The sequence below is a fragment of the Cervus elaphus genome, chromosome 25, assembly GCF_910594005.1.
Source record: "Cervus elaphus chromosome 25, mCerEla1.1, whole genome shotgun sequence".
Lineage (NCBI taxonomy): Eukaryota > Metazoa > Chordata > Mammalia > Artiodactyla > Cervidae > Cervus > Cervus elaphus.
This window is the reverse complement of record NC_057839.1, coordinates 4,017,780-4,043,945: the sequence shown is the minus strand read 5'-3', so window position 1 is coordinate 4,043,945 and position 26,166 is coordinate 4,017,780. Positions and strand designations below refer to the sequence as shown.

The 26,166-nt window shown below is 39.6% G+C and overlaps 1 protein-coding gene across 1 annotated transcript; it reads left to right on the top strand.

Moving 5' to 3' along the window:
* The first annotated feature begins 1,349 nt into the window (after positions 1 to 1,349).
* Positions 1,350 to 25,633, top strand: PANK3 (pantothenate kinase 3). Its single transcript, XM_043887386.1, has 7 exons — positions 1,350 to 1,725; positions 7,896 to 8,248; positions 12,377 to 12,630; positions 14,622 to 14,798; positions 15,759 to 15,882; positions 21,310 to 21,435; positions 22,762 to 25,633. The coding sequence occupies exons 1-7, from the start codon at positions 1,698 to 1,700 to the stop codon at positions 22,810 to 22,812; spliced, it is 1,113 nt and encodes a 370-aa protein (XP_043743321.1). The 5' UTR covers positions 1,350 to 1,697; the 3' UTR covers positions 22,813 to 25,633.
* The last annotated feature ends 533 nt before the right edge of the window (positions 25,634 to 26,166 follow it).

Below are 26,166 nucleotides of genomic sequence, written 5' to 3'. Positions count from 1 at the left end.
GATCACTTCCTATTGGACAGATAATGAGGTCAGCATTTTACATGCTTTCTTCCATCTCAGTCCTCATCCCTATACTATTTTGTACGCATCATTATTCCCAAGGAGAATCAAAGAGATGAAGTAATTTGCCCAAATTTATAATCAATTTGTAGAACCAAGAAGTGAACAAGTTTGAGTTTTTAATCATTATATTTCAAAGGGTGATTGTGAGGATTAAACTTAAGTTAAAATTTAAGTAAGAAAAGCAACTTGTAAAGAGCTAACTCTTCGTATGCGCTCCCTAAATGATGGTTTGTGTCCCTTCCAGGTTTTATTCACAATCATTGTCATAATCTCCACAAAGAAGGTGCAGTAAGGCTCAATCCTCCATTGCCAACTCTCAAACCATTTACTGCCACAGTCACTAAATTCCTGATCAGCTAATTGGGGAAGGGGAGGCCAGGAGAAGGCCCTCCCCCCAAAGCTGTCCCTCCCCATTCCAGCTAGAGGACTCAGAACCTAGGAGGCACAGGGGAAGGAGTGCAAACAAGGGCACTTTTTTCTCTGGGGGTTAGTTTCCCTTTGGAAGAAGGGAGCTGAGGGGACATGGAACCACAGCAAAGGGCGCTCTGTGCAAGTGACAACTTCTCAGGTCCTGTCTCTTCTTCAAAATGAGTGATAAGTAACTGCACACACTTCACAAAGATACTGAATTAAACAATTCCCCAAAAGTGCTTAGCAGAGTGCGCATGACTGTTGGTAGAATGGTTACTGAACGGTAACCATTTAGTAAATGGTACCTATTATTGTTAATTGCCATTACTATGACTATCATCATCATCCCAACTCCAGCATTCGAAGTGTCTATTAAGCCGGCGGATTTCTTCATGAATGACTTTACAAATGAATTTGTAAATTCGTGAATTTACAAATGTATTCACCGGCACTTTTAAAGAGCGACCCTAGAGCCCTGTACTTATAGCGCTTTCTCTGCCACACTGACCACATTTTCTCCCTCCAGGGGAAGTCTGCAACTTGCAGGACAGCCATGACAGGACCAGCAAAGACTTCCTTCCCCTTCTCTCTCCACTGCCCGGCGAGGCTAGAGTTGGACTTTCGAAGCCCGCCCACATCAGTGTCCATTGGTCGCCTCGTCGCTGGCGTGATTAAAGCCCCGCCCCCATTTCTCTGGGACCACTCTGAGGCCACCTCCGGAAGCGCAGGGGCCTCGGAGGAGGTCCCGCGATGCATCCTGGGTTTTGTAGTACATCTGTAGGACTGTAGCCTGAGAGTGGGTTTTCGCCATTCGGGAAACTACAATCCCCAGCAGCCGGGCGGAGAGCGGGGGTTGGGGGTGGGGGGCTCGCATCACGTGGGAGCTGGACCTGGGCGGGCGGGCTGGTTCTCTGTGCCGCGGCGGCGGCTGCTCAGGGCACCGGGGCCTTTTGTTTGGAGCGGCGGCGGGGGCCCCGGAGCGGCGAGGCCGGCGGCCTGCCCCTGCTTGCTCGGTCCCTGCCGCCCCTCGCGGGGGTAGGGGGCCGCCCCCTGGGCCGGGCCTAGCCTTAGGCGCCGCCGCCCCGCCCTTAGCCCGCCCAGCCCGGCCCGAGGGGAGGAACCGGCCCGGCCTCCCCGCTCGCCCCAGAGCCACCTCTGGAGTCGCAGCTACTGCCCTCCGCGCGCCGGACCAGAGGCTACCCTTCGCCCCTCAGGCAGACGCCATGAAGATCAAGGATGCCAAGAAACCCTGTAAGATGGGGGTTTGGGTGCGTCGGGTTGGGAGAGCACGTCAGGCCGCGTCTGGAAAGCCCTTGGCTGGGCGGCCTGCTTCGAAACTGGTTGCTCCCGCCGGCACCGCGCGCGGGATGGGGGCGGAGGGACGTTTTCAGCACCCGGTTCCAGGCTTTCTTCCCATCCCCCTAAGCTCTGCTGGCGAGCGCTTGCCGCCCCCCTGGCCATTTCTCGCACTTCCTCCTGAGGTCTGGGAGGTGCAAGCGGGAATTTTTGTTTCGGGGTTTGGCAGGCAAGATTAGAGCTACCAGTCGGCGCTCCCAGCTTCCTCTGAAGTAAAGCTGCAAGCTGTTGGTCACGGCTGTCAAATTGCGCGGGGACATTTATAACTTTTTTTTAAAAAATCTCTGAGCTTTTTGCTTGTGTCCTTGAAATCCACGGTTTCCGGGAGTTGTCACTGTTGTTATAATTAGAGCTTTCAAACACACGTGCGTGTAACCTACCGGTGGGTGATTACCATGGTTTGCTTTTATTTAGAATGACAAATACTTCATGGTTGTTAAAAGAGCAAAATTACTGGTATTCCCGCCACTCAGAGCAGACCTCTAAGGATGTTTTGGTGACTACTCATATAGAGATTTTTTAAGACTATAGAGCATGTACTTAAAATTTTTTCCCCCATATTTGAAGAGAGTATAGGTCGCTTTTATTTGCTTCCTTTTATTTTTAGACTATTTAAAACTTTTAGTCCTATAAATGGCTTATTTAATCACTCAGCCATTGTCAGCCATTGTCATACTTGAAATCCATTCTTCAGGGCCACTAGGAATACGGGATGCATGCGTCTGTCTTAGAATTGTATTGGTATTTTGCCATTTTACAGTGTCGTGTGATTCTCCCAGCAGTTCTAGGAAATCTCTTGGTGTAAAAACGGAGCAAGATCTTGCCTTTTACCGCCCCTCCGGTTTTTTGAAAACCTCTGTGGAGAGTCAACATACCAAAGCACTCTGAAATCTGCTAATTGTCATTTAAATGTGAGATAATTTAGTTTTAATTTAATGCTGAGGAAATTGAACTTACTGGGCACCAGAGTAACTTTTCCGAGGCTGCACCAACCTACTCTTTGCTAAATGAGTAGTCGGGCTCCTGACTCATAGTGCTGCGTCCTTTTTTTTTTGCACCTGTAGGGCATAGTCTGAATACTTAGGGAAGCACAAACCTTTCTGATCTGGTAGTTTTATCTGTCAACTAAAACACTTTAAAAAAAAAATGTTTATTTGGCCGAGCTGGGTCTTTAATTGCAGCTGGGTCTCAAGTTTCCCAACCAGGAGTTGAACTCTGGCCTGCTGCGTTGGGAGTGCAGAGTCTTAGCCACTGAGCCACCAGGGAAGTCCCCTAAAACATTTTTTAAACAGTGATTTTTTTAAAAGAATGGTAGATAAAGAGTTCTCCTTCATCAGTGTATAAAATAGTGATGAAGGCTTTAATGACAGTAATATAGAAACACTTCTAATTTACTTTAACATTTGCTAAATTAAATGAATCTTAAACAGATGCTGTAAAGTAGAACAGTTGGACATCTTCCTTCAAAACATACGTTTTCTCAGCTTGTTTTAGAATTTCCATTTAGGAAAGTGAGTTTAACCATGACAAGCTTATATTCTGACCCTATGGTATTTTATTTTTGCCACGACAACAGTTTGATTACTTAGATTGGGCAAACTTGTATTCAGGTGTGGATACCATCTCTGTCAAAGGTGTTTCATATTTAGCAAAGATGATAATTAAGAGTTTATAAAATAAAGAGGTTGAGGACTAATACCTATTTTTATGTGTTTATTTTTTTATTTTATCTTTTAACTTTTTGTAGTGGGATATAACCCATTGACAAAGTTGTGGTGGTTTCTGGCGTGCAGCAGAGCAGCTCGGCCATAGGTATACATGTATCCATTCTCCCCCACACCCGCCTCCCATCCAGGCTGCCGCATAACATTGAGCAGAATTCCGTGCCCTATACAGTAGATCCTTGTTGGTTATCCATTTTCTTTTTTCTTTTTTTCATTTATTTCTACTAATTGGAGGCTAACCACTTCACAACATCGCAGTGGTTATCCATTTTAAATATAGCAGTGTGTATGTGTCCATCCCAAACTCCCTAGGAATCCCTCTCCCCCTCCCCTGGCAACCATAAGATCACCTAGTTTTTTAGAAGTAATTTACTTATTACTACATTGTGGTACATTGTGAGACCATTAATTATGCTGAAAAAGTCAGTTAATATGATTTATAAGCCTTAGTAACATTTCCAGTTTCTAATATGCAGAAGATGACTTTACTGTCTACTCAGTTCTTTACAATAAAAATAAAGAACATCTTGTTTCTGTGCGGTGGTAAAGTATTTCAACTATGAACTGTTGTGGATAAATGGATACGTGTGTGTATATATATGTGTGTGTGTGTGTGTGTGTGTGTGTATATCTGGAAAGTATTTTTTCTTTTTTTGGCCCAAGCTGCGCGACATGTGGGATCTTAGTTCCCAGACCAGGGATGGAACCCTTGCCCCCTGCATTGGGAGCTCCGAGTCTTAAGCACTGCACTGCCAGGGAAATCCCTGGACAGTATTTATGATGTTTCAAACCACTCAGGTTAGCTAAAGAAATATTTTGTTTGTTTTGTCTTTGAGTTCTTGTATAGGGTTTCTTTTTTTAATTATAAATTTGGTAAGCACTTTGTGTGTAAGGCACTGTGTACATGCCCTGCATCGTTTACTCCTCAGAGGAGCACTCATAACTCATACTAATAACTCGTAGTATGTATCTCATACTAGTTAAACAAGTGACTTTGATGTAGCACACTTTCTTAACAGTTACATCAGTGTTAGAAAACATTGCTTTTTTGATTGATCACTAATAATACACCAGCTTATAAACCACATGCATGTATTTAACTAGAAAAGAAGAAAAGGAATTCATCTTCTAGATTGTATAAGTAAAAGATGAACATTTGAAATTGTGTATTAATTTAACTCCAGGGGAAGAATGAAGTGAAACATTAATGAAAATTTTTTGCTAAAACCAAAATGATGGCAATATTTGCTTTACCTTTACTTGTGCTCTTCACTCTACTTAAATGATAGATAATAAAAATCTCAACAGTGGTGCTTCTCTGTATCTCAGCTCGCATAACTTTTTAAGTTAAGGGTAAGCCTTTGTTTTGGTTACCTGTATGACATGCAACATGATTAACAAGGTGATAATAAAAGTTTTATATATAAAGGAATTCCCTGGCTGTCCAGTGGTTAAAGATTCTGGGCTTTCACTGCTTTGGGCCCAGGTTCTGTCCCTGGTTGGGGAACTTAAGAGCCCACCTGCTGCAGGACAACTAAGCCCACACACTGCAGTGAAGACCCAGTACAGTATATCTTCCCCCCATTTATAATATATATATATATATATAATAATTTGGTGCAGTATAGGTTTGTATGCCTGCTTTGCTGATACAAGCAGTCAGATACCTGAAGGTTCTGTCAAGACCAGAGAGAAGTATGTAGCATATATGTGCTGTTTGCTTCTGTGTAATTTGGCCTGTTTGTAAACTGAATCACTACTTAGGAAGGATCACTTCAAACAGATGGTAAGGTGCAATTGAAAGTGATAGTTTCTAATATCCCCTGAGATGTAACTAATTTATCAAAACGGGGGATATCTTCTGAAGCTTGTCTGAGGAATTATAATACTGAAGGTGTGAAAATGGTTTATTTTCTTAGTCTGTTTTAAAACAGCACTTTTATTTGGGATGATTCTTGAGAAGAGTGAAATGCCGTTTATTCGAGAACTTGAGCCATATCTGGAATTTACTAGTGCATGTGTCCAGTTTAGAATTTTGTTCCTTAAAATAATCCACTAATGTTTTGAACATTTTCAGCTTTTGCCTTCTCTTTCTGCTAAAGAACAATTAAATCTAGTTTGGCATAGTATCCCTTTGGGCTAAAATCTGCATGGGGCCAGTCGCAATTAAATAGCTCTTTAATACTTCTCCCCTACCCTTACCAACGCTTAATGAAAGACCAAACTTTTATTTAGTTAGTTTTGGCCACACCAAGCAGCTTTTTGCTTTGCTCGGTTCCCCAGCCAGGAATTGAACCCTGACCATGGCAGTGAAAGCTGGGAATCCTAACCAGTAGGCCACAAGGAAACTCCTGCACAGTTTGTTGGAAATGAACAGCCTGCCCTTGTGTCTAGAATATCTTCTGTTTAATTATCTGAAAAGACATTCAGTTTTCTTCTGTTGCATACATAATCTGCCTGGTAGGTAGCACTCTGCTTAAGCTGGTTCTGGATATTTTTGTTACTTATGGGGGACTAATATAGCAGTTCTCCTGGGCTTAGGTCAGAAGTAGAGTAGAAGCTCCTGTTTTGGAGGGTCACATAGACAGATCTTGAGAGATCTAGGAAATGCTCAAAGACTGGAGAAGGTAATGTTTATTTGCCATTATCAGAGGAGTTATTTATATTTATAGATTGTGTATTTTGTTCATTAGATGTGTATTTTCTTTTTTTTCCCCCATCTTGACAGTGGAGAGTTTTATTCCCAAAAGAATATGCTTAGGCTATATGTAGGAAGCAGAATGCTTTTGCCCTGTAACCTACTTTTAACCTGTCCCTAGGCTAGAAGCAACAAAGCTGTTGATAGAGAGATTTGCCGTATTTCTTTAGAAAGTGATATTTTTCTTACCTCTTGAAACTATCAGTAGGCCTGTGGTTGTACTTAACTCTGTAGTTTTATTGCAAATAAATAAAGTTTAATTTCGTGGTCATTCTCCCTCTCACTTTGGTTAGTGACAGAGTAACCAGTTTGAATATTTGCTTTAATGGAACCGGCAGTTAGATCACTTACTAATGAAAGGAGTGGGTCATAATTAAGAGTATATATTTTCTGTGTTCTGATTGCCTCCTCCATACTTTTTGAATGGTGATTGCTTCTCTGGCATAAGGAAATAAATTCTAGAACTCTGCTGAACTGAAAGGATCCCAGTGCAGGAAAGAAGGGAGCTATCATGTTCTAGTTTGTATGTTATGGTTACTAAAACGTCATGATCTGCAATATAGCGTCTCCAGTTACCCCTCCTTTAAGAGCTGACACTAATGTTTTACTTATTTAAGATGGCCTCCATTGCTAGCCACCTGACAAAACTGAGAAAATTTAGCTTCTTCAGCATCTTAGTTGTTTATACAAATCTATAGGTGACAAAAGCATAGTGCCTGTATAGAGAAATGTATAGAATCCTTTCTCATTGAATTGATGTTCCTGGTTTCTAATGGTACACTCATATCAAGCAAATATGAATGTTTAAGAAACAAAGTAGAATTTTAGAGGGAATTACTTATCCTTGACAACTTACACATAATGAACTGTAAAATACCTGCTGTTAGGCATTTTGTAATCTACGTATCTTAACTATGAAATTAGTTTTCATTCACTGTCATGATGATTAAGATCCCAGAGAAGAGAAACAGACCTTAGGGAAACAAAGGTTTTGACAGGTTAATGGTTTTTCCAGTGTCATACAGCCCAGTTAGTAAGAGTACCAAGTCCCAAATCCAGATGATGCTACCCACCCGAGTGTGCCTGTCTCCAGGTAGGTTAAAACTTCAACGTTATCAACAGCTGATTTTTATTAACCAGAGGCCCTTAGAGAAGCCTAGTAAGTTTAATGGGCAAAGAAAAAAGGTTCTTATTAGGAGGTTCTTTTCTCTTGGGTTACTTAACATGATTCTAGACCAATTTTATTACATCAAAATCTTTTTAGAAACATTTTCTTTTTCTTTTTTTTTTTTTAGAAACATTTTCAAAAGGTGATGACATATTACTATTAAGACAAAATTGGTTCTATTTTTTGTCTTAATCTCCTGGAGCACATGATAAATATATAATAAATGAAAAGAAATGCCTATCAGAGCAAGAATTAAAACATCCTTGGGATCCAGGAATGCTAGGTTTCAGGGTTTTTAGAAAATTCACAGAGTAACACTTTGAAGGGAAAAGGGTGAGTTGCACACAGAAGATGTGTCTTATCTCATACGTTGACTGAGTGCATGGTTCACAGTAAATAAAGTTTGTGGCTAATTAACTAGTTCCTAATTTGTATTTCCAAAATCAAGGTATATATTTTTATTTTTTATCCACAGCTTTCCCATGGTTTGGCATGGACATCGGTGGAACTCTGGTAAAGCTATCATATTTTGAACCTATTGATATCACAGCAGAGGAAGAACAAGAAGAAGTTGAGAGCTTAAAAAGTATCCGGAAATATTTGACTTCTAATGTAGCATATGGATCCACTGGTATTCGGGATGTACACCTTGAACTGAAAGATTTAACACTTTTTGGCCGGAGAGGGAACTTGCACTTTATCAGATTTCCAACCCAGGACCTGCCTACTTTTATACAAATGGGAAGAGATAAAAACTTCTCAACATTACACACGGTGCTATGTGCTACAGGAGGTGGTGCTTACAAGTTTGAAAAAGATTTTCGCACAGTAGGTATTTCACTCAGAGGCAAAGACTGATATCCATTCTCTTCAATTTTTAAAATATGAGGCTTGGTTTCTGTCTGGTGTATGTTCCTTAGGCTGGTTCTCTGTGCTGACACAGAGGAAGTATATATTCTTGACTTGCCCTTTTTACAAGAACAGTGTCATTAGGATATCTGCTTTACGGTGTGTGTTGGTCTCTGCCACGCGTGGGCATGGAGTAGCCTAGGTACACGCGCCCACTGCCCCTGAGCCCCCTCCCAGCCCGCTAGGTGTCGCAGAGCGCTAGGCCGCGCTCCTCGTGCTGTGAAGCACATCCCGCTGGCTGGCGGTTTCACATTGGCATGGCAAAGAGTCCGCCTTCCAGCGGAGGTGAGGCAAGAGGTATGGGCTCAATCCTGGGTTGGGAAGATCCCCTGGGGTAGGAAATGGCAAGCCACCCCAGTATTCTTGCCTGGAAAATCTCAGGGACAGGAACCTGGCAGGCTGTGGTCCGTAGAGCTGCAAAAAGTCAGCGGTGACAGCACACACGCAGCACATGTTCCAGTGGGGCTCTCTCAGTTCGTCCCACCCTCTCCTTCCCCAGCTGTGGACACAAGTGTGTTCTCTATATCTGTGTCTGTGTTGCTACCCTGCAAATAGAGACATCAGTACCGTTTTTCTCAATTCCATATATATGCGTTAATATATGGTATTTGTCTTTTTGACTTAGTTCACTCTGTAAAACAGGCCCTAGGTTCATCTACCTCACACGGTTCAGTTCAGTTGCTCAGTTGTGTCTGACTCTGCGACCCCATGAACTGCAGCACGTCAGGCCTCCTGTCCATCACCAACTCCCGGAGGCCACCCAAACACATGTCCATTGAGTCGGTGGTGCCATCCAACCATCTCATCCTCTGTCATCCCGTTCTTCTCCTGCCCTCAATCTTTCCCAGCATCAGGTCTTTTCAAATGAGTCAGCTCTTCACATCAGGTGGCCAAAGTATTAGAGTTTCAGCTTCAACATCAGTCATTCCAATGAACACCCAGGACTGATTTCCTTTAGGATGGACTGGTTGGATGTCCTTGCAGTCCAAGGGACTCTCAGGAGTCTTCTGTAACACCACAGTTCAAAAGCATCAATTCTTTGGCGCTCAGCTTTCTTTATAGTCCAACTCTCACATGCATACATGACCACTGGAAAAACCATACCCTTGACTAGACGGACCTTTGTTGGCAAAGTAATGTCTCTGCTTTTTAGTATGCTGTTTACGTTGGTCATAACTTTCCTTCCAAGGAGTAAGTGTCTTTTAACTTCATGGCTGCAGTCACCATCTGCAGTGATTTTGGAGCCCAGCAAAATAGTCAGCCACTATTTCCACTGTTTTGCCATGAAGTGATGGGACCAGATGCCATGATCTTAGTTTTCTGAATGTTGAGCTTTAAGCCAGCTTTTTCACTCTCCTCTTTCACTTTCATCAAGAGGCTCTTTAGTTCTTCTTCACTTTCTGCCATAAAGGTGGTGTCATCTGCATATCTGAGGTTATTGATATTTCTCCCGGCAATCTTAATTCCAGCTTGTGCTTCCTCCACTGTTCAAATTCATTCTTTGTGGCTGAGTAATATTCCGTTGTAAATATGTACAACTTATTTATCCATTCATCTATATGACTTAGTTTTGATTGGAGCATTTAAAAACCTTTATACCGTGAGTAAAAATTGGCCAGAGTTGGGCCTATTATACATAATATTTGGTAAACCATGCTAAACTTAGGAACTGCTACAAAGTTACAGTAAAGGTAGACTCCAGTGGATTTGGTAGTGTGCAAAGCCAGATATAAATGGGGCTTGAAATATTTTCATATTATTATCCTGTGTTTGCTTGGTTTTTTGAGTATTAATCTAATCATCTCTCCTAAGGACACTCATCTTCCCAGACTCCAACTGAAGTTTGTATGTTTTGATTAATAGACACCTGAATGAAGTTCCTATTACCCCTTTTTTTCTTGTGTTTTATATCATCAATCCCACCACATTCCAGTCTTGAAGTGAGGGGGGTCATTTGGATGTGGCAAGAGGATTGTGCAAACAGTGATTTTTGTGCTAGTGGGGGTTTGCCAAGCTTCCACTCCTTCCCATTAGAACAAAGATTAAAAAGTTGATACTTGGATTTACTGAAATTTGTTTTTCTTGAAAATATGTATGCTGCTGCTGCTTCAGTCTCTTCAGTGTCTTGACTGTGTGCGACCCCATAGACGGCAGCCCACCAGGTTCCCCCGTCCCTGGGATTCTCCAGGCAAGAACACTGGAGTGGGTTGCCATTTCCTTCTCCAATGCATGAAAGTGAAAAGTGAAAGAGGACCATTTAAATATGCATGTGAATTTCTCAAATTCATGTAAGAAAAATTTAATAGAGTATAAGTGATCACTTATATGGCTCACAGAAGTGAATACCTTGTAATTTGGGGTAGCTTAAAAGTCTATAAATTTTTACTAAAAATTTTTATGATGAGTAGTACTGACTTGTATTCAGTTTATTGAGTAATCTGACCATAAATTTCATGAATTTGAAACCAGTTTGTTTGGATGTGTGATACTTAATGGTTGCTAGTGTTCTTGCCAAAAGGAGTGTCCTTGAAGCCACCTCTTGTCAAGCCATTGGAAATGCTGGTATTCAAATTACAGAGTTCTAATTTTTCTTAAAAGAAATACTAGTATTTTCTAGTGATGAGGTTTTATAATATTTGTTTTTGTTGGTGTTCAGTCATTTACTAAGCTAATATTTGAGCATCTAGTATTTGTTAGGTTATTGTGCTAGACACTGAGAACTCAGCTAGGAATAAGACACGGACTAGGCTGTCAAAGACTACAGTTTCCTAGACCACATGGTGAAGTGAGTTACAAATAGAAGTACAGTGCATTATAATTAATACTATTGCTATGAAAAGAGATGCCGTGGAAACTCAAGGAGGATACCTGATAAGTATCCTCAGGAGTGATACCTGATAAGTCCTTAGAGAATGGGAAAGCATTATCAAAGCTGAGATCTTTTATAGCAAATATAATCTACTCTTTACTAACCAAAAGTGAATTTAATAATTTCACATTAGTACTGAAACTATAATATAAAGATAGGAAATTAAGGTATAACTGATTAATTTTGTATATCAGTAAGTAGAAGTAGGTAGATTCTCTGGTAGGGTCACACAGGAGGGCATAATGAAGTAGTTGGATTTAGATGCTTGTATGGACTTAGATTAGGGCTTTCCAGGTGGCTCAGTGGTAAAGTATCCTGCCAGTGCAGGAGACGCAGAAGACACAGGTTTGATCCCTGGTTTGGGAAGGTCCCTTGGAGAAGGTGATGGCAACCCACTCCAGTATTCTTACCTGGAAAATTCCCTGGATAGAGGAGCCTGGTGGGCTGTAGTCCATGCCATCACAAAGAGTTGGAGAGGACTGAGCAACTGAGCACTCACTTACGCACGTACATAGATTGATCTTAATTTCTAAAGCCACACATGTGTTTTATTGGAGAATCAAATATGTAAGTGGTGTTGCTATTGTGATATAACTCTCCAGGATGCTAAACAACACAAGGTAAAGTTCCAAACAGAAGTGCAACACTCCTTAGTTTATATGATGGTTTCAGTCCTTGCAAATTTAGCATGTGTTTAAAACCGTGTAAAAAATACCTTGTATTTATACACATAGATAAAACACTTGTTTACATAGGTTCAGGCTATTAAAAGCATTTTCCTACTACTGTCTAAACAAAAATATCTGCCAGAATGTTCAAAGATAATGCAGAAAAAGGGTTAATTCTTTGTTTTGCACAAGTGCCCACCCACTCCAGATATCTGGTACCCCACCCAAGTAGCTGCCCACTCCTCCCCATCTTGGTGAAAACTAAAATGTCCCCACAGATTTCCAGAATGTCTCTAGAAGAAATACGACCACTCCTGAGAACCACTGGATTAAATGAAGCCCCTGAGAGATTTTGGGGCTTCAAAATCTCTTACAAAAGAAAACAAGTAAAAACACAGGGGTTGTAGCTGGTTTTGAAGTTTTGTGAAGTACATGAAAATTATATAGTTAAGTATTTTGAATGCTATTCTTTGTTCACTTTATAAAGCTTCTTTTGGGGTTTGTTCACAGATTGGAAACCTCCACCTGCACAAGCTGGATGAACTTGACTGCCTTGTGAAGGGCTTGCTGTATATAGATTCTGTCAGTTTCAATGGACAAGCAGAGTGCTATTATTTTGCCAATGCCTCAGAACCTGAGAGGTGCCAAAAGATGCCTTTTAACCTGGATGATCCCTATCCGCTCCTGGTAGTGAACATTGGTTCGGGAGTCAGTATTTTAGCAGTCCATTCCAAAGACAGCTATAAACGAGTAACCGGAACAAGGTAGTAGCATTTTTATTAGAGCAGCATTCATATTGTTTTATTCTTACAAATTGTGAAGTCTTTATATACATATGGTAGCTTCATCAGAAAAAATGTATTGTGCAATAGCTAAAAATGTAAATATGTAAGTAAAAGTTACAGTGTTACAGATAGTACTGTTTTATAAGGCATGTGTGTAGACTCAAACTAAAATCATGAGATGTTTGTATTTGGTTAGTGTCAGTTGTCATTAAAATTTCCATAATGAAGTGTGACTTTTTATCTGGAATTATTCCAATAATACTTTTATTTTCCAAAACATTTTTCTCATTTTTATATAGATATATTTAAGCCTAAAGCTTACCACATGCTTATTTGATTCATATTTAAAGTACAGAGTATTTGGGGTTTCCCTGGTGGCTCAGTGGTAAAGAATCCATCTGCCAATGCAGGAAACATGGGTTTGATCCCTGATCTGGGAAAATCCCACATGCTGCTGAGCAACTAAGCTCAGCACCATGCACCAAGCTCAGCCCATGCATCGCATAATTGAACCTGTGCTTTAGAGCTTGGGAGCCGCAATTACTGATGCCTGCACACTAGATAGAGCCCGTGGTCTGCATCAAGAGAACCCACCACAATGAAAAGCCGGTGTACCACAACTAGAGAGTAGACCCCGCTGTGGTGTTGCCCATGCAGCAGCAGAGACCCAGGGTAGCCAAAAATAAATTGTTTTTTAAGTTGAAGTATTTAGCAACCTTGTAATTAATTCAGCAGGATGAATTTAACATAAGCTCTTACTTGGTGGCTCAGATAGTAAAGAATACGCCTGCAATGCAATTTAGGAGAACCAGTTCAATCCCTGGGTTGGGAAAATCCGCTGGAGAAGGGAACGGCTACCCACTCCAGTATTCTTTCCTGGAGAATTCCATGGACAGAGGAGCCTGGCAGGCTACAGTTCACGGGGTCACAGAGTTGGACATGACTGAGCAACTTTCACTTTCTTTTCTATAATACCTGAAATACAGATGTGAAATGAGATTTTTAAATTTTCCTTATGATTCTCATATGTACTTTATCAACTTTTAAGGAAACTTGAGGAAGATAGATTTTAGGATTCTTAAATTAGGTTGTTTTGTGGCAGCGGGGGTGTGGGAGGGGAGAACACTTTATTTTTTGGCCGCTTGGTACATAACATGTGAAATCTTAGCTCCTATACCAGGGAACAAACCACGGCCCCTGCTTTGGCAGTACAGAGTCTTAACCACTGGACTGCCAGCGAAACCCCAGAAAAACTCCTTTTAATGTCGATATATTACGCCTATTTGAATGGTACTTTAATTAGTATTTTATTTCTATGGGGACTGAAAATCTACCTCTGTTGTAACTCTATGCCAAAGATTTACAAGGAAGTATTACCTACTTAAGTCAGTTAAAAAAGATAGAAATTCAGTCTGTTAACTAAATTCCAACAGTGATTCAGGAGTAGAACCTGTTAGAAATTCAGGTGAGACTAAAGGAGCAAAGGTTTTGATTTTAAGGATTAGAGAAACATGATTTCATTTTATGAGCATATTCAAAGAGTATTAGAACCAGGTTAATTTCTGTCTTTAAATGATCTCACTGTATTCATTTCAGAGTCATGTACATGTTTATGTATTGACTTAGAATTACACTTTTCTTCCTTTTAATTTGTGTGGTGCTAACTTTTTTTTTTTTAACACTCCCTTTTCATGCACACAAAGATGTGTAGTTTTAGCAGTTACAAAGTGTGAGGTATCAGGTGACAATATTAGGAGATACAAAAGGTCTCCTGTGTCGTTTCTACAACAAGATTTTTTTCCTTTGGTTTATTTGATCTGACAAGTTTGGTTTGCCATGCATTTTTCTTAGGTTTAGTAAATGTTTTCTGTTCATGTGTTTAATTGAATAAGTGAGTGCTCCATCCTTTTACATTGGAGAAAGAATACATTGTGTAACTGCAACTTACGCATTTTGTTTGTTTTCTTTAGCCTTGGAGGGGGTACCTTTCTGGGTTTATGTAGCTTGTTGACTGGCTGTGAAAGTTTTGAAGAGGCTCTTGAAATGGCGTCGAAAGGTGACAGCACACAAGCTGACAAACTCGTCCGTGATATTTACGGGGGAGATTATGAAAGATTTGGTCTGCCTGGGTGGGCTGTAGCATCTAGGTAAGTTTAACATTTATACTGTTATTAAGCTTGCTTACTTAGTTTTTAGAAAGCAGTGTATCAGGAAGTTGTAAGGGGGCTTCCTTTTACCCAGTTCAGTTACAAGTTTTGAACATCTGTGTGATTTCAAAATTAAATTTACGTTAAGAAGTCTCCTCTCAGTGCACTACAGGAAAATGTTTTTATTCATTCTTGAGTATCCTTCCAGTGTTTCTCTTTGCAAATACAAATATATATCCTTATCTTCCTCTTATAAAAGGTAACTTTTAGAAGATAATGTTAAAATACTATTATATAGCATTTTATAGCATACTGTATACAGTTCGCTCTCCTTACCATGGTTCTGCACCTACATAATCAACCATCCTCAGATTGAAAATATGTCCCGAAAGTTGCAAAAGCAGAATTTGAATCTGCTGCACCTAGGCAGCTATTTACATAGTGCTTATATTGTGTTAAGGAATATGGAGATGATTTAAAGTATATATATATATAGGTTATATGGAAATACTACATCATTTTGTACAAGGGACCTGAGCGCCTACTGATGTTGGTGTCCAAGGAGGGTCCTGGAGCCAGTCCTTCATGGATGAGAGGGATGGCTGTGTCGCCTGTAACAGCAGTATTTCCTAGTCTGTTTGCCTGTTCCCTTACCTCTCTCTCTTTTTTCCCTCTTTTTCTGCCTCCATCTTCCTCTTTGTCCTCCCTTTTCTCCCTCCCCTCCTTCCTTCTCTCTCTTTCTTATGAATAGCTTCATGGTATTTCATTGTGTGACTATCAGTTTGATGTATGTTTGGGTTGTTCCCAGTGTTTGCTATGTGCAGTTCATTGGGTCATTAACTTTGTACATGTATACCTTATTTTGCATATGTATAGATTTATCTGTAGGCTGTAGTTCCAAAATGTGTGAGATGTTGCTTGTTATCAGCAGATTTGATTTTGTTTTTCATTTCTCTACAGTTTTGGGAATATGATTTATAAGGAGAAGCGAGAATCTGTTAGTAAAGAAGATCTAGCAAGAGCTACTTTAGTTACTATCACCAATAACATTGGTTCTATAGCACGAATGTGTGCTGTTAATGAGGTAAATTTTTTTAATTACATGAAAAATTTGAGTTGGAGTTTTCTGTACATGTAGCAGGTTTCTTTAGGATTCTTAAGGAGGCCTCTAGGATTGATATCTCTTAATCCATTAAATCCCAAGGTACACTAATATATATATTACCTACCCAACTGTGATACTTCATTTAAAGAAAGTAGCAGATCATTCAAATCGGAAATTAGGACAAAGATACTTACATTTATCCAGGAACCTTTTCAGAAATATATGGCCTAAATATCTTGAAATTGTAAAATAGAGATTCCCTCTAAACAGTAAAACATTTTGAGGCAATATTGAAAATGTGGGTTTTTTTTTTTTTTTTCCTTCCTGTTAATGTTGCATTTGATGATGAGTGAAGTACTTGGAAGTTTCCTTACTGCCCTCGGCTTCTTTACAGTGCTGCCTTGTTGCATATGGATCAAGCAGCATTGTACAGGGCTATGAGGGCACTGAGACTTGCTCTTCACATGGCATTTGAATGGCGTACTCTTACACAGAGCATAGGCTGCTAGATTTACCTCATAATTGGGTTATTTTTATTTGAAGAAGATTGTTCAATTCTGCCTCCATGCAGTAGGTGTGTATGCCCATTTAGTTTTTGTAAATATCAAATATGTTGTAAATGAGTTGGAAATTGTACTTTATGAAGGAATTCTTCATTTGTTCACTCTTTTGTTTATTCATTGAATAGATTTTTGCAGAGTATCATTTGCCAGGTATTGTTTTGGGCACTTGAGGTAAATTAGTGAAGAAAACAAAAATCCCTGACTTGAGCTTACAGCTGTTCTAGTGATAAGTAAATAAGTAAATTGTTTAGTATTAGGTAGGAAATGCTATTTTTTAAAAAGGGAAAATTAGGGACTTTCCCGGCGGGTCAGGTAGTTAAGACTCTGAGCTTCTCTTTGCAGGGGTTGTGGGTTCAATCCCTGGTCAGGGAACTAAGATCCTACATGCCAGGTGCAGCAAAAAAAAAAAAAAAGAGAAAATTAAACAAAGAGAATTATGAGTAGAACACAGACTGGCAGAGGACAAATTGCTAAGTAATTAGATAGTTAAAGGAAGGCTTTGTTGAAAATGTAACTCTTAGGCAAATAATTTGAAGAAGGTGAGAGATTCACGGGTGCAGATATTTGCGGAAAGGGAGGCTCCAGCAGAGAGGACAACTGTGCAAAGGCCTGAATTAATCCTCTGATTAGTCTAAATTTAAAGTCAGAATTCTGTCTTTTAAGTTTCTTTATAACAGTGTAGTAAGTTGGTTGAGGGAACTACTAGCAGGTGTTTTAACCTAGATTTGGGAAATAGTTAACTTCGGGGGGCTGACAGTAGTCTGGGACCTTTTTTATTAGCTATTACAGGTCCATTTTCACTGACCAGTTAACAGTAATTAAGCCCATACACCACAAGACACCAAGTCACAGGTTCATGAAATACTGTGTTTGGTTGCTCTGTTACATCCAATTCTTGTGACCCCATGGCCTATAGCCCACCAGGCTCCTCTGTCCGTGGGATTTTCAGGCAAGAATATTGGAGTGGGTTGCCATTTCTGACCCAGGGATTAAACCCTAGTCTCCTGCATTACAGGCAGATTCTTTACCACTGAGCCATTCAGTTCAGTTAAGTTGCTCAGTTGTGTCCGACTCTTTGCGACCCCATGGACCATGGCATGCCAGGCCTCTCTGTCCATCACCAACTCCCGGAGTCCACCCAAACCTGTATCCTTTGAGTTGGTGATGCCATCCAACCATCTCATCCTCTGTCGTCCCCTTCTCCTCCTGCCCGCAATCCGTCCCAGCATCAGGGTCTTTTCCAGTGAGTCAGCTCTTCGTATCAGGTGGCCAGTTATTGGAGTTTCAGCTTCAACATCAGTCCTTCCACTGAACACCCAGGACTGATATCTTTCAGGATGGACTGGTTGGATCTCCTTGCAGTCCAAGGGACTCTCAAGAATCTTCTCCAACACCACAGTTGTTCAAAAGCATCAATTCTTCTGTGCTCAGCCCTCTTTATAGTCCAACTCTCACATCCATGCATGACTACTGGATAAACCATAGCCTTGACTAGACAGACCTTTGTTGGCAAAGTAATGTCTCTGCTTTTTAATATGCTATCTAGGTTGGTCATAATTTACCTTCCAGGGAATAAGCGTCTTTTAATTTCATTGCTGCAGTCACCAGCTGCAGTGATTTTACAGCCCCCCCCAAATAATGTCAGCCACTGTTTCCACTGTTTTACCATGAAGTGATGGGACTGGATGCCATGATCTTAGATTTCTGAATATTAAGCTTTAAGCCACTTCATCAAGAGGCTCTTTAGTTCTTTACTTTCTGCAATAAGGGTGGTGTCATCTGCATATCTGAGGTTATTGATATTTCTCCCGGCCATCTTGGTTCCAGCTTGTGCTTCTTCAGCCGAGCTTTTGTCATGAAGTACTCTGCATATAAGTTAAATAAGTAGGGTGACAATATACAGCCTTGACATACTCCTTTTCCTATTTGGAACCAGTCTGTTGTTCCATGTCCAGTTCTAACTGTTGCTTCTTGACCTGCATACAGATTTCTCAAGCGGCAGGTCAGGTGGTCTGGTATTCCAATCTCTTTCAAAATTTTCCACAGTTTATTGTGATCCACACAAAGGCTTTGGCATAGTCAGTAAAGCAAAAATAGATGTTTTTCTGGAACTCTCTTGCTTTTTTGATGATCCAGCAGATGTTGGCAATTTGATCTCTGATTCCTCTGCCTTTTCTAAAACCAGCTTGAACATCCGGAAGTTCACGGTTCATGTATTGCTGAAGCCTGGCTTGGAGAATTTTGAGCATTACTTTACTAGCATGTGAGATGAGTGCAATTGTGTGGTAGTTTGAGCATTCTTTGGCATTGCCTTTCTTTGGGATTGGAATGAAAACTGACCTTTTCCAGTCCTGTCGCCACTGCTGACGTTTCCAGATTTGCTGGCATGTGGAGTGCAGCACTTTCACAGCATCACCTTTTAGGATTTGAAATAGCTCAACTGGAATTCCATCACCTCCCCTAGCTTTGTTTGTAGTGATGCTTCTTAAGGCCCATTTGACTTCACATTCCAGGATGTGTGACTCTAGGTGAGTGATCACACCATTGTGATTATCTGGGTCATGAAGATCTTTTTTGTACAGTTCGTCTGTGTATTCTTGCCACCTCTTCTCAATATCTTCTGCTTCTATTAGGTCCATATCATTTCTGTCCTTTATTGAGCCCATCTTTGCATGAAATGTTCCCTTGGTATCTCTAATTTTATTGAAGAGATCTCTAATCTTTCCCATTCTATTGTTTTCCTGTTTCTTTGCACTGACCACTGAGGAAGGCTTTCTTATCTCCTGGCTATTCTTTGGAACTCTGCATTCAAATGGGAATATCTTTCATTTTCTCTTTTGCTTTTCGCTTCTCTTCTTTTCATAGCTATTTGTAAGGCCTGCTCAGACACCATTTTGCTTTTTTCAGTTCAGTTCAGTCACTCAGTCGTGTCCGACTCTTTGCGGCCTCATGAATCACAGCATGCCAGCCCTCTTGTCCATCACCAACTCCTGGAGTTTACTCAAACTCATGTCCATCGAGTTGGTGATGCCATCGAGCCATTTCATCCTCTGTCGTCCCCTTCTCCTCCTGCCCCCTATCACTCCCAGCATCAGGGTCTTTTCCAATGAGGCAACTCTTTGCATGAGGTGGCCAAAGTATTGGAGTTTCAGCTTCAGCATCAATCCTTCCAATCAACACCCAGGACTGCTCTCCTTTAGGATGGACTGGTTGGATCTCCTTGCAGTCCATGGGACTCTCAAGATTCTTCTCCAACACCACAGTTCAGAAGCATCAATTCTTTGGCGCTCAACTTTCTTCACAGTCCCAACTCTCATAGCCATACGTGACCACTGGAAAAACCATAGCCGTGACTAGATGGACCTTTGGTGGCAAAGTAATGTCTCTGCTTTTTAATATGCTATCTAGGTTGGTCATAACTTTCCTTCCAAGGAGTAAGTGTCTTTTAATTTCATGGCTACAGTCACCATCTGCAGTGATTTTGGAGCCCCAGAAAATAAAGTCTGACACTGTTTCCACTGTTTCCCCATCTATTTCCCATGAAGTGATGGGACCAGATGCCATGATCTTAGTTTGCTTTTTTGCATTTCTTTTCCTTGGGGATGGTCTTGAGCCCTGTCTCCTACAATGTCATGAACCTCCGTCCATAGTTCAGGTATTCTGTGTGTCAGATATAGTCCCTTACATCTATTTCTCACTTCCACGGTATAATCGTAAGGGGTTTGATTTAGCTCCTACCTGAATGGTCTAGTGGTTTTCCCTACTTTCTTCAATTTAAGTCTGAATTGGGCAATAAGGAGTTCATGATCTGAGCCTCAGTCAGCTCCCGGTCTTGTTTTTGCTGACTATGTAGAGATTGTACTGAACCATTGGGGAACCCAATTAAGGGCATTGTTTACACTATTCAAAAATTCAGTATGCAAAAATGTATACTCTAAATATATTATTGTGAGAGTAGATACAGATTTTCTGGAAGTTCAGACATTGCTTTCTCCATCAGTGATTTTTCTAATCTTAAAGGTACGTAAGGACGAAATTAATGAGTAGAATCTTAGCAAAGAGAGTGACTTGATAGGTTAGGCCGGGTACAGAGAATGCTGGAACCCTGGGGATTGGATGACCATGGCAGTATTCCAGTCAGTGTTATCTCCAGTGCCGTAGGTAAAGTTCTCATATCATTGCTGAGCATAAACTGCAACATGCTGACCAAGTTCACATCTTTTTAAAAAAACCCTAAACACATCTGAAATACTTTTCTTTGGTTTGTCTCCTTTTTTTTTTTTTTTTTTTTGGTTTGTCTCCTTTTATCTCATCAGTAATGTTTTTCCAAATTACTTTCTTTGCTAAGTGTATTACTTATAGCCATTTTCAAAAACAAGTCTGTCTCTATATCATTTAGCTAGAGACTTTCCAGAACATTTCTTTTTTAATTAGGCTTTATTTTTTAGAGCAGGTTTAGGTTCACAGAAAAACTGAGTGGGAAGGACAGAGTTCGCATTCAGCCTTGACCCCACAGACGCACAGCCTCCCCGGCATCAGTGTCCAGCACCAGTTTGGATGTTTGTTGCAGCTGGTGAACCTACACTGACACCTCGTTCAGAGTCCATAGTTCACTTTTGAGCTTACTCTTCGTGTACATTTTATGAATTTTGACAAGTGTAGTGACTTGTCCTGAAGTAATTTTTTAAGCATTCAGGATTATGAAGGCACATACCAGGAATGTAGACGGCACTAATAAAAGATAGTAATTGTTCATATCTATAAATAGAGCTCTCATCTGTATTGTATTGTAAAATCTACCTGATAATTCTTTTTTCAAGTTATTTTCTTTCTTTTCTTTTAGAAAATAAACCGAGTTGTCTTTGTTGGAAACTTTTTGCGTGTCAATACTCTCTCAATGAAACTTTTGGCATATGCACTGGATTATTGGTCAAAAGGTCAGCTGAAAGCATTATTTCTGGAGCATGAGGTATGATAGTTTTGTGAATTTTAATAGCATGTTTTTGTATACAGGTTTCGTATATTGTTCCTTGCCTGGTACTTTTAAAGTAAAGTATAAAAATGTGATTTACCTGGATGGTGTATGGTTCTTGCGCTTCAGTTTGCGTTAGGGGGTGGGGGTCACTGGAACCTGGCAGGCATCCCTTTAGGATGAGAATCTCACAGTGGTTCTGTATCAGGGCTGTGAGCTCGTTAAATTCTGGGGTTGCTTGTGTACTTAGTGGATTTGTTAAATTGTTCTGCTTTTTCTCCCTGAGAGAACATATGTTAAATATGAACAGTAAAAAATATATATAATTTAGTAATGAAAATCTCCTTAATTCTCCCACCACAACCTCACCCCCACCTCCAGAGGTAACCTCAACCACTGTTAACATTTTTGGAGTTCATTTTTCAAGATTGTTTCTTTTCTTTCACTATATGCAGTTAATTTCTGACCTGACCAAATACCAGTTCACAAAATGTTTTGAATTATGTAAACTTACCTTGAATTAGTTTCTGTTCAGTTAGATACTTTATTAATCATCTTCATAATACGGATTCTGAGTATCTGTTCTGCTCTCACGAGCTTCCATGCGTCATTGCCCCAGCTCTTGCTATACAGGGGAGAACGGGCCGTCTTGCGCAGGCCCAGCGGGTGTGCCCTGTGCTGTGGGCGTGGCAAGCAGAGCCCAAGGAGCTTTCTTCAGGAAGAGCAAGGAGAGCACAGAATTGCAGTAATAGTCCTGGAAGCTTCAGTATCTAGAAGTCACTGTTTATGTGTTTCAAAGGTCTATATCTTGAGAATACAGGCTTTAAAAAAAAATTTTTTTCAATAGCTGATAACAGATTGGTAGCTTTCTTCTTCTTCTTTTTTTTTTTTTAAGTGTATAAACATTTATTAGAAAGTTAGGGAATTCCCTGGTGGTTCAGTGGTTAGGCTTCTGAGCTTCCATTGCATCAGGCACAGGTTTGATCCTGATCAAGGAACTGGGATCCCACAAGCTGTGTGGAGCAGCAGCCAAGTTGTCTGCTCTTTTATCCCATAAGCATCCATCCAGCTGCCTGTCAGCTGTTAAGATGTTTGATTACTGTCAAAAATGCCCTTGAAATCTTCAGGATAACAGAACATACACTTTTGCTTAAACCGCTTGTTCCTTGCATTGTAGCCACTACCTTCACACCCCAAGGTAGCCATCCTTTCTCAATTGATGTTCTTAAATAGATTATACCAAATATGTGTTTTTAATAATGGGTAATAATACATGCTAATTTAAAGCTGCACTGCATGAATAATTGTTTTTAAATTATGCAGGGATATTTTGGAGCGGTCGGTGCACTTCTTGGTCTGCCAAATTTCAGCTAAAGTATCAGGTTTATCTCTGCTAATGTCATTCAAGAGGAACTGAAAACCAGAGGCATTATTACTGAGTTATTTTTCACTGGGAACCAAAGGATAAAAGAGTAGCACTCTTCCTGTTGATTTTTAAATGTCAGAATGGTAAGCTGCTAAATGTTGCCATGTTATAAAGAGAGCTCCAGTAACATGAAATATTTCTAATTGGATTGCTTTTCTTTCTGTATATAGCCAGTGTTAAATCCTTAAATGCAATACAGCCTCTGATGATTGAGCTTCCTCTCAAAAAGACTTTATTTTATGTAGCCAGCATTGCAGTCCTGTATGTTCAAAGATGAATCTTAAAGTCTCAGAAATGTTTCGCTCATGAAAATAATTGATTCTGAATGTTTGTTACAAGTCTGTTCTGTGTGTGTGTTGGTTGCTAATACATGGATAGTAACATACCCTGTGTGGAAACTTATTGAAATGGCAATTAAAGATGATCGTTTTTATGTGATTTTAGAAATGTTAAGGAAATATTAATTATTCATTATTGTTTTCCAGACATATCTTCTCCCAAAAAGTGTGTTTATGTGATCTACCCCCAGAAGTATAACCTCTTTCAAATGCCATAATTTAATTGAAATACTGTTGTTAAACATTACCTGGAATTTCAGAGTGAACCCTAGGAAATGCACATAATTGGCGATACTGCATTTTTTGTATTTTGAGTTTATCAGTACATTTTAAAATGTTTTTTAATTGGAGGCTTAATTACTTACTTGAAAATCTGTTTGTTGAGGTTCCAGGATGATTCAAATGGGGTGTAGTTTATGTGTATTGGTAGGGTTTTGTTCTCTTTCTACACCACATCTATCTTAGGCCCAGAGTTAGTTAGCCATTTCTATTTAATTAGTTGTGAAGCATCAAAGCTAAAGACTTTCTTTTATGAACAGCAACAAAACATTTATTCTAAACGGATGTTATGGAAATCTAAAGGACAAATGGTTTTGAAACTGGGAATCTTGAGGCATTATTGCAGAATTATGAAAGGATCATTGTATATTCTGGTAATAAAAACATTATAGTTCCAAAATTTGTATATCCTTTTGCCTTGGAATTCTCTATTTTGAAGTCATTTTTAAATAATGTTATAAATTTTTTCAGATGTTTACTTTTGCAGTAACATTTTGGAGGTCCAATAATAGTTCAGCGAAGTTTTCTGAGACTGTTAGTGATGATTTAGGTAGTTGAAATACTTGGGAAAATTGGGAAAAAATAATTCACTTCCTTAAATTACATCTGGATGTAATCTGGATGTATTTTGAAAATCTGGATGTACTTGGAAGAGCTTAAAACTTGTTTACAGAAAGAAAGAAGTATTGCGATGTGTTTTTACAGTACAGTTTTGCTCTGTAAAGAACAATTTTCAGTTGACTCTCAAGAGCTGCTTGATAAAGATATTTCTCAAGTTTTGCGCTCAAATATTTAAACTTCAGTTTTCCTTTATCTGTAGACATGAACATGTGAATAATAGGAGTAATGTTCAGAGGGGAAAGCGTGTGAAGGTAATTTTTTAGAATTTAGAATATTTGGAACTTTGAATTCATTTCAGTCAGTGGTCATTTTGAAAATCTACAATTAAACATTTTCTACTTCAATGTTTCCATTTTGTGACTAGATATTTCAGCCCAAAGCTATCTATTTATTTTAGAATTTTGTGATTTGGGCATCTGTACAAAAAGACTTTGCTTTTAAATAATAGCTTTAAGTTTTACACTTGTGACAAACTGTATGTTAGCAGTTACAGGTTTGGGGCTGTCTTTAAAAAGGAAATAGAATGGTAAAATTATATAAAATTTAATTTGATCAATACTTTGGTTAATTTGGGACTATGATTCATACTTTCTGTGTTTTGAACCTGAAGCTCTGCCTGCTAAAATGCACATAAAGTGAATGACTTGGCTTTTCTCTTGTACAGTCTAGAATGACTGGAATAACTAATAAGTATTTCTTATAAGAACATAGAGTTGTGATAAAGGCTGCCAAGATTCTAGTTTTTTATTATGATCCCAGGAAAATGCTTGTAAGCATATAGTGGTAAATAGGTTTGGTTCTAATCCCAGTCAGCTTAATGCCTCAAAGCTCTAAGTACTTGAACAGTGCTGTCTAATAGAAATCAATATGAGAAATCAATGTCATTTTGTGTTTTCTAGTAGGCACATTTGAAAAATAAAAAGAAACAGATGAAATTCTTTTAAATTACATATTTTTATTTAATGCAGTGTATGTTACCATTTCAACATGTAATACATTTAAAAAGTTATGTAGGAGTTTTTTAAAGGATTGTTGCTACTTAGTGTTCAAAGTCAGCATATACTTCACACTTACAACTCAGTTTAGACTAATCCGTTTCAAGTTTTCAGTAACCACATTTGAGTAGTGGTTACTGTACTAGTGTAGTTTCTGGAACTAGCTCTTAAGACTATGAATATGGGAACCTAATTTTTTAAAAACAAAAAGAGGGAAAAGAAGTACCTTGTTTGGCCTAGTTTATTTTACTCAGGCTGTATTTCTGACCATTCCAAAGATTATCTTACATTGTATTCTGCCATCTCGTTATAGTATGTATCATTCTTCTAATGATACTAATAAAATTGTCCAAAACACATGCTGACCATCCTCATCAGTCTATCAAAATGTGTATTTCCTTCACTGAAGTAAATGTTTAAGACATTCCAGTGTCTTAAACTCCCCCCACCCCCACCCCGGGCATCTTGTCTAACTGAACTCTGAGAATTCTAAAGGACTAAAAAGAGACCCTTTTAATTCTTCATTGAGTTCCGTACACACAAAGAGAATCATGTTTATAACTTTTGTATTTGATTTTCAGTTTTAAACCCCAGCAATAACATTTTCAAATGCAGGGAGCACTGTCTGTCTGTTTTGGGGCTGGGTAAAGAGCACAAGGTCTTGAACCTTCCACCACCACTACCACCATCCCTTCCCACAGAAGATTACCTTTTAACTAGACTTGGAGAATTAATGGCCTTCTGTTCTACACCCTAACTTCTCCCAAGACAGCGTACTTGTAGACCTCTTTGTTTCTTGAAATGGGTGTCCCCTAGTCAGCTACTGTAGTTTAAATAGGTGGACTCTTAGTTTAGATAAAGTTAGTGCCATCGCCAGTGATATATGTTGTGTCTTGATAGTCCTTCTAGAAGTTCAGATTGTTTGCCAGATGTTAGACTTTATAAAGATACCTGAGTTTTTTACCTTGGTGTGCAAATGTGTTTGTTGTATTTTAAGCACCAGTTCCTAAAAGACCATTTCTGTAAGAAAAATGATGTAGCTCTAAGGGAAGAGATTTCTTCTGTGTCC

Coding starts and splice junctions, on each gene's coding strand:
- PANK3 (XM_043887386.1), top strand. CDS start 1,698: ATGAAGATCAAGGATGCCAAGAAACCCT. Junction 1,726..7,895: donor CAAGGATGCCAAGAAACCCT/GTAAGATGGGGG, acceptor TTTTATCCACAG/CTTTCCCATGGTTTGGCATG. Junction 15,883..21,309: donor GAATGTGTGCTGTTAATGAG/GTAAATTTTTTT, acceptor CTTTTCTTTTAG/AAAATAAACCGAGTTGTCTT.